General features: G+C 63.0%; 1 protein-coding gene across 1 annotated transcript; it reads right to left on the minus strand.

Moving 5' to 3' along the window:
- Positions 1-1,035: 1,035 nt before the first annotated feature.
- BHLHE41 (basic helix-loop-helix family member e41) lies at positions 1,036-3,257 on the minus strand. The gene is given in 6 exon segments (XM_075726991.1): positions 1,036-1,152; positions 1,154-2,067; positions 2,191-2,302; positions 2,516-2,623; positions 2,907-2,970; positions 3,196-3,257. Coding segments are annotated over 6 exon segments (1,377 nt in total).
- Between the last annotated feature and the right edge of the window lie 5,150 nt (positions 3,258-8,407).

Raw genomic sequence — 8,407 nt, forward strand, 5'->3', positions numbered from 1 at the left:
CAGGGAGGTGTTTACCTACGGCCTCCAGCTTGTGTCATTCGGAAATTAGGATAAAATGAGTTCGGGCTGGCAAGTTGCTCTGTGTTTTCTTGGGGCGGGGGGGGGGGGGGGTTCTTTTTGTAGTTCAGTGCAGAAACATTCATTTCATACAGCAAGGTTCAGGGGGAAAACTCTCTCGGGAACATACTGAATTAAATAAAGACAGGGTGAGAACAAATGCACTTGCCACACCTGTATACCTTAGCCGGGGGGGGGGGGGGGGGGGGGGGGAAGAAAAAATCATAAAATAAACACAAGGTTACATAATGGGTCTGACCCTCCTTCCCTTGCACACCCAAAACTCGCCGGAGCCAGCGGCATCCCCGGGTGCTCAAGGCACTGCAGGTTTGGGCTCAGGGTCCATCCGTCCTCGCTCCGGTTCTCAGTAAAGTGCTAGCACAGGTGCTGGGGTCTGCCCTCCTCCCCTCGCCTCGCCGCCCCCCGCCCTCACCCTGCACCCACCCAGGCCTCCCGGACAAGAAGTGCAAGTCCCTCAGTGGGACTTCGGGACGCTGTAGAAACCCATTCCAGATAAGGTGCAACATTTAAGTTACAGTTACCTTGTAGAGAGAGAGGGGGGAAAAAAAAAGTATCCTTACTAGTTTTTCTTCCTTCTTCTTGTTTTTCTCCTTAACATATTTATGCATTTATAAAGCCAAACATTAAAAAAATACTGAGTAGCAAATTTTATCCTCGACGGTCCTCTGCGGGGGCAGCCGCCTCGGCAGCGGGGCGCGGGGCTCCCCGCGGGGACGGCCGCTCCCCCGGGCCGGGCTCCGGCCCCCGCGGCCGCCGGCTCCCGGCGCCGCCCGGTCCCGCTCGGCCCGGCCCGGCCCCGGCGGCCCCTTGCAGCCGCCGCCCTGCCCTCCGTAGGGAACCGGGGGCGCAGGTGCCGCGGCCCGACGGCCCCTCCCCGCCCCGCGGCGCGGCGGCCAGCCCGAGGGGAGGGCAGCGGCGGCGGCGGGGAGCCCCTGGGGGCTCCCGGCCGGCGGCGACTCACGGCCCCTCGGAGCCGGGCTGCTCGGCGGCTGCGGCCTCGGCCTCCTCGCCGGGCTCGGCGGCGGCCAGCCCGGCGGCGGCAGCGAAGGGGTGCGGGAGGTGGGGCGCGGGGGGGCAGCCCGGCGGCGGCGGCCGCCTTCTCGGCGGGGCCGAGCACGGAGGAGAGGCAGGGGAAGGAGGCGGCGGCGGCGGCGGCCGCGGCGGCGGCCGCCTGGGCCGGGAGGCCCGGGTAGAGGAGCGGGATGGGGGCGGCGGGGTAGAGATACTTCTCCAGGCTGCCTTTATCCAGGAAGGGCTGCATGTAGGCGGCGGCGGCGGAGGGGGAGATGAAGTAGAAGGGCAGGCAGAACGGGGCCGCCGCCGCCGGCTGTCCGAAGGGGGCCCCGCCGCCGCCCGCCCCCAGGGCCATCAGCGAGCCCAGCAGGGCGGCGTCGGGTCTCACCAGCGCCGCCGCCGCCGCCGCCGCCGCCTCGGCGCCCCTCGCCGCCAGCCCCGGCGGGCCGGGCAGGGGGCTGCCGCCGCGGTCCAGCTTCAGGCGCTTGGGCGCGGGGGGCGCCTCGTCCCCCGACGGCTCCTGCTTGATGGCCAGGCCGGGCAGCGCTGCCCCGGCCGCCGCCGCCGCCGCGGGGCCGCGCTCGGGGCGCGCCTCGCCCTCCCCGCCGTAGCCGCTGTCCGTGTCCGTGTCGGTCTCGGCGCTGAGCTCGGCGGCGTGAGTCCGCTGGATGACGGGCACGCAGTTAGCCTGGCCCTCCGGCTTGTGGCCCGGCGCGCAGGGGGGGGCGGGCGGGGAGGAAGAGGAGGAGGATCCCTTGCTGAGGGGGCCCGGCGGCGGGGAGAGGAGCTGGGGGCCGGGGAGGAACTGCGACGAGATGGAGTGCAGGTGGCCGAGGAGCTGGGCGCATCGCTGCTCGCGGGGGGTCCAGCTCTCGAAGCGGGAGAGGTACTGCAGCACTTCCTTGGCGCACGTCTGAAAGCCCGAGTGGAAGGCGTCCAGGTCGGCCTGCACGGGAGACTTCATGGACCGCTCCCCTGCGGGGGAGACCGAGAGGGGACAGCGTTGGCCGCGGCCCCGGCGTGGGGTGCCCCGCTCCGCGCCTCCCCCCGCCCGCCCCCGCCGCGCCCCCGCGGCGGCGCCCCCCGGGGCCCGCTTACCGTTCTGCAGAGCGATGATCTTCTGGTGCTGCTGCTCCGTTAAGGCTGTGAGCGCTTTCAAGTGTTTCAAAGTCAATTCCAGCACCACCGCTTTCTCCAGGTGTCCCAGCGTCTGCCAAGGCAAGGCAAGGGGGCGGCTGGGCTACCTCCCGGCACGCTCGGCCACCGCCAAACGCCGCCTCCGTGACTTCGGGGAAGCCGGTCCCCGAGGGGCGTTACGGCCGGGGCCGCCGCCGCAGCCGGGCGGGCAGCCCGGCGTCCCGCGCCCCCGCCGCCCCGGGGGCTGCATCCGCACGTACATACATTGCGCTCCTCCGCGCCTTACCGTCAGCTTCAGGTGCTCGGGCAGTAAATCCTTCAGCTGGGCGATGCATTCGTTAATCCTGTCTCGCCTCTTCTTTTCTATCAGTCTGTGCGGCAGTTTGTACGTCTCCTAATTGGCAAAATCCGGAAAAGCCAAGCGTTAGACACAGTCCCTCGGAACGACGATCAAAACCAAAACAAATGTCATGCCGACCACATGCCGCGCAAATGATCGCCAAGGCACCGCTCTCCCCGCCGTGCCAGCTCGCTCGTAAACCCGGCTCGCACTTCGGGGGGGGGAAGTTACAAGCGCAGCCCCCGGGGATGCTCCGGGGATTGAAGCTGCGCTGCAAAATTCAGCGAAGCCCCCGTCAAGCGCTTAAGCGAGGACAGCCCCAGAAACTTACTCTTACCTTGCTCTCGTCCCTCTTCACGCCTCTTTTGGGTTTGCACATATAGAGGGAAGGGTAGTCCAGCCTGGAGGAAAACACAAAGATCCAGCATCGGCAAGAGCGGGAGCTAGCGCAGCGGGCAGAGGGACGCGGGCAGCCGAGCGCTCTGCCCCAAGGGCCGGGCAAGGGGCCGCCCGGGGCCGCCGGCGGAGGGGAGCCGGCTCCGCTCCCAGCGCCTTGGCAGCGCGGTGCCCAGAAGCCGAAACGCCGTGTGGGGACACGAGACGGCGGTACCGCCCTGGCGCCTTACCCTATAAAATCCCTATGCTCCAGCAGCTGCCGCTCCGGCAGGCGGGAGATGCCCTCATCCATGGCTGGCGGCGGCCGGCGCTCCCTCGCTGCTGTCGGTCGAGCCTGCGGGACGCCGCGGTCAGCCTCTGGAGATCCGCGACCGACGCTGCGCACATGCAGCCCCCGTCCCGCTCTCCCGTGCAGTGGCGAAAGTCCGCGGCGCTTCGTCCCCCCCCCCCCCCCCCCCGCTCCCGCCGCCGCCGCCGCCGCCTCCTCCGCCGCCGCCGCCGCTCCCCCTCGCTCGCGCTGCCCGCGCACACGCCGCAGCACACGCGGTGCCGCGAGTTCGCACCCGCCGCCGCCGCCGCCGCGCCTGCCCGCGGGGCACGCGCGCCGCCAGCCAGCCCCGCACCCGGCTCACGTGCGGCGCGCGCCGGGCGGGCGGGGGGCGGGGCCGGGGGGGGGCGGGGGGGCGGCCCTCAGCGGGCTGGTAGGGGGGTGGGGGGGTGGGCTCCCCGCCGCCGGGCCGGGGGCCGCCCTGCGAGACAGCGGCTTTCCCCCGTGTCAGCGCCGCTGCGGGTGTCGCCGTCGCGATTCTTTGTCGCGATTGTTGTCGTTACCGTCGTGTTTCTATTATTCTTACCATTTTATCTGCAGTATTTTTATTTGTGCTCGGGGGAGGGGGGCCCGCCCGTGGATAAACGTGCCCACGGGTGGTGGTGGTGGTGGGGGGGGATCGGGCCCTTGTCCCCAGGGCGCGCCGGCTGCCCGTGAGGCAGCGCGACTCCCACAGCGGGGGGGGGGGGGGGTGGTGTGTGTGTGTTCACGTTTGGTGCATACGTTTTCTGTACGTTTAGGGACGCGTGGGCAGCAACGCGCGGACACGCGTGTTCCGGCCGAGCGGCAGCGGCGGCCCGGGGCGCTCCCTGGCTCGGCGCCGCCGTGCCGCAGCCCTCGCCCCCCGCCAGCCGCGCCAGGCACCTGCGGATGTACGCGTATGTGCATATATAAGGAAATATCTATACGTATAACGTAAACAGATCTGTATGGTGACGCTGCCCTCCTGACGGCCGGCCCGCATCCCCGCGGGGCGCAGGGGGTGACATTGGGAGAGGATTTGCACCGCTGCGGCGTGACCGGCGGCGGCAGCCCCGGGACGGGACGGGGCGGGGCGGGACACCCCCCCTCCCCCCCCCCCCGCCCCCCGCCCTCCTCCCTGCGCGCCGGGCGCGCCCGCGCAGCCCCCGCTCCCCGCCGGCGGCGGCACCGACAGCCGCCTCCCTAATCCCGTCTCACGCTGGTACGAGCACAGGGCCGGCAACGTGACCCGACCTGCTGCCACATCACTGCCGCCGGCAGCACCGGGCGGCCCTGCCCCCGCCGCCCCCCGCCAGCAGGCGCCGGCACCCCCGCGGCGGCACCGGGCACCACCGGGCACCCTCCGCCCCCCCCCCCCCCCCCCCCCCCCCGCCAGCTCGGGGTAGCGGGCACCGTGCCCCTCCAGCCCCGGGCAGCCCCACACCGCACCCCCCCCACCCCCCCCCATTGCCGGGCAGCCCGCCAGGACCCCCCTGCCAGCGGGAAGCGGGGGGGGGGGGGGGGGTGCTGCTGCCCCGAGGAAATGGGATGCTCTTCCCCGTGCCCCGGGCAGAGGCGCTGTGTGCGTGTGTGTGTGTGTGTGTGCGCGCGTGGCTGCGTGTGCCCCTGCGTGTGCGTGCGTGTGTCCCTGCGTCTGTCCTGTGGGTGCACGCCGGCGCGGCACGTGCGGCCCTGCAACGTGCGGGGTGTGCGGCGGCCCCGGCCCCACGTGCTGGGCGGGGGGGGAGCAGCACACACCCCCACCCCCCCCCCCCCCCCCCACCTCAGACACTGGGCCGGTCTGGCGGCTTTCCCTCCGGTATTCCCGGCGGGAAGTGTCAGCAGAGGCGATCCATAGGGATGCGTTTATCCTTCCCCCCCCGCCGCCAGCCCCGACCGCTCGCCCCTCTTTTGGGTCAGCTTTGCTCCCTCCCTTCCGCGGGCTCCGGCTCTTGGAGGTGCGCGACCTCCAATCTCGGCGCGCACTGCGGGAAGGGGGCACTTTGGGCTCCCACAGCAGCTGCGAGGGAATTACCCCCGCTAACAGATCGCACGCCCCCCCACCCCACCCCAGCCAAAAGAGAGACACAAGAGCCTCACATCATTCCTTGCTAACGATCGTGCTTTGCAGGTAATCTTATCAGGAGGGTAGCCGGTGATGTTTAGATGCGGGGGGGGGGGGGGCTGCCGAAACCTCGCTGCCCGCCTGTAAAGTGCGAGGGAGGTTTTAGGAGCAGCGAAGGCTCTGATGAGGTGTCAGAGGCTCCCGCTTGGCAGGCGAGCAAGCGGCACTGCAGGCTCGTATAGCTCTTTCCCTTGTTAACCTGCTGACATTTTCACACCGTCAGTGCAGCTAAACTGTTGCTAAAGGCTAAAAATAACCGGCATGCACGTATGCCACATGCCCATAGGTTATATTTGGGGGTGTCAGGTAGGAGAGGCTTGCGGACTGCTGCGGAGGTTGTTGGGAGAATCTGCTGCTGGTGAGAAAAGCAAACTGCTACATAGGCTGGACCGTATAGACCTGCTCCCTCGGGAAGGGGGATTGCAGGCTGCAGGTGAAACTCGCTGGGCGTCGGCACCGTGCCGGCAGTAGTTAGCCAAACAGGGCGGCGTTGGTTGCCCCAAATTAGGCATCCATGTGGGACACCTAAGATGGAGCTACAGGCTCTCTTGCTAGTCAGTGGAGAGAAAGAAGCACCTTAAGCACAAAATTCCTCTCCTCCTGACCGGACTGGTCTTTGGGAAAGCACCAAGAACACTGGAGGCGCAGCCCAAATAAATGAAAGAGCTTAATCCTGAGATAAAGCAGATGGAGACCTTTTGGGGGAGTGCTGACTCAAAGGGAGCACGAACTCTGAAAGAAAAGAAGGCTTCTTCCAGCTGATTCCTCCCATGGGCAGGAAAGCAGGGCTTTGCGTGGTTTCTGTAACAGATACATGGGGTTGGGACCAGGGGGTGAGCGCTTCTGGAGCATCTCCTTGTGGAGCACCTGGAGCATTTCTGGAGCATCTTTGCCAGCTTCCTCCTCTCTGGAACAACCTACAAATCTTCAAATTATGGAAACAATGTCCAGAGTGAGACTCAGCTTCTAGGAGAAGTCCTAATTCTGGGATTCCTCTGGAACCAAGTGGCAACGGAAATTGAAAATGACCAAAAGATGCAAAACATGAGCCGAGGCAGCTGGAGACTTTGCAAAAGGAGTTCAAGCAACATCTGGAAACTTCTAAGAGAGGTTTATAAGAGGTCACCTGCAGACAAGGATAAAAGGCTTCAGTGTCCAGAGAGAGTGCAAAATTCTCCTGGAAGATTCCCAGTTTAAAATGGCAAGATGGATCAAAGAGGTGATCAGCAGCATGACTATCATGGAAAAGAATGTTTTCCAGAAAATAAGAGGAGCAAGAAAAGCTTTGGCCAATTTACAAGCCAAGATGAACCACAGCAAAGAGTTAAGAAACTGAAAAAAATCACTGAGAAAAGGAAATCAAAGGTTTGCAGGTCACCACAGGAAAAAACAGCCTCCTGCTGTAGACAAGGGCTAGCCAGAACACCGCCTACTACCAAACGTTCACCACCATTTTCAGTCTGCAGGAGGAAGGAATCAGACTGTCTGTCCCAGCTGAATCAGTGCAAAAGCCACGGTCTTTGAGGAGAATACATTTGGGAAGTTTATTCAACTCCGTCCATAACCACAGCCTAAGGGAATGGCTCTGAAATAGGGTGCCTAGGAGCCAATTTGACAGGTTCAGCTCTTACGGCAGTGAGTACTTGCCTTCAGGAAAAAAGATTGAATTATCTCGGCTGGCTGTATGACTACAATCAACCATCAAATTAGAGAGAGCTGGTCAGCCGTGTGCTACAAAGTAGGGGACAAAGAGACTTCAGCGGAAGGATCTGGATCATTTTGGTTGAATAACAAGATATTACTGAAGACTTCCAGGGTAAATTGGACATTGACCTATTAATAGATTTTCAATTATGCAATGACCAGATTGAGACCAGGGGAAAAAAATGAAACAAGAACGCATAAAAACCTGAGCTGGGTCAGAAAAAAGGTCCAGCTGTCCTGGAATCCAGCAGGAGATGCCTCGGAAGGAGCAGACGAACGGAGCGTGCACGTAATGAAAGCTCCCCAGGCCAGTCTCCCAGGTCCCGGTGGCCCGCGGTGCAGATTTCCTGAGCCAGAAACCCTATCTCTGTGTTCAATGGGAAGCCAAAGACGCTGTGAGAGGCAGAGGAATTTGCCAAAGTGCTTAAATCATGGGCTGCAGCAGAGCATTGGGCCAGGAAGCAGACACTGTTGAGGAGTTGGTCGGTCACAGGGAGTCCTGTCAGCGCAGCCCTGTGGCTAACGCAGAGAGAAGAAAAGAGAACTTTCTATTTCAGAGAGTGCCACATGTACCTAATGTATGTAAAACATTACAGTGGCCAGAGAGAGACAGTGGCCATGCAAAAATACAGCTGAATTCAGAAGCAGAAATAAAATAACCTGATTGTGGGAAAGTGGTGGGCCAAGACATGACATGACGTGCAATGAAGCCTTCGCAGTGTTGCAAAATGGGGAAATGGGGGTAGATCCAGCTTGGGGGGCAGAGTTGGGACCACTTTTTTGTGCAGGACTGTTACAAAAACTTTACAAGGGGGACATTGGTCACAGGGGCACTCCTAGGCCATGTGAAATGAGTGATATTAACAGAGATGGCCCAAAGCCTACCAGACCAGCCAAACTAGACCAGCACTTGGGCTAATGGTGGACGAGCTGATCAGCTTGAAATGGGTAGTGGTGACAGGAGAGCGTAGACACCTCCAAACCTGGGAAAGTCAGATCGGTGAAACAGGGGCACTGGAGCAAAAAGTCCGGAGTGACGTTGTCCTCAGTGCCCTATGGCTGTAACTATGTGATAAACACCAGGAACTGTGCCTTACCCTGTCAGCTTGGAAATTCCCTTTAAATGTGTTTCAGGTGAAGCAAATTATTTGCAGGTAGCTGGTCTGCAATGAAAAGCCGTCCTGCCTCCCGGGGCAGTAAAAAATAAAGGCAGCTCCACTCTGAGGTCACTTCCAGTCCTGACTGATGGGAGAGTCTGAAACTTACCTGGAGACCTGGGGCCTTAAGATGCTCTTACCCAACAGGTCAGTCGGATCTTGTGGAT

The sequence above is a fragment of the Pelecanus crispus genome, chromosome 1 (assembly GCF_030463565.1).
Source record: "Pelecanus crispus isolate bPelCri1 chromosome 1, bPelCri1.pri, whole genome shotgun sequence".
Classification (NCBI taxonomy): domain Eukaryota; kingdom Metazoa; phylum Chordata; class Aves; order Pelecaniformes; family Pelecanidae; genus Pelecanus; species Pelecanus crispus.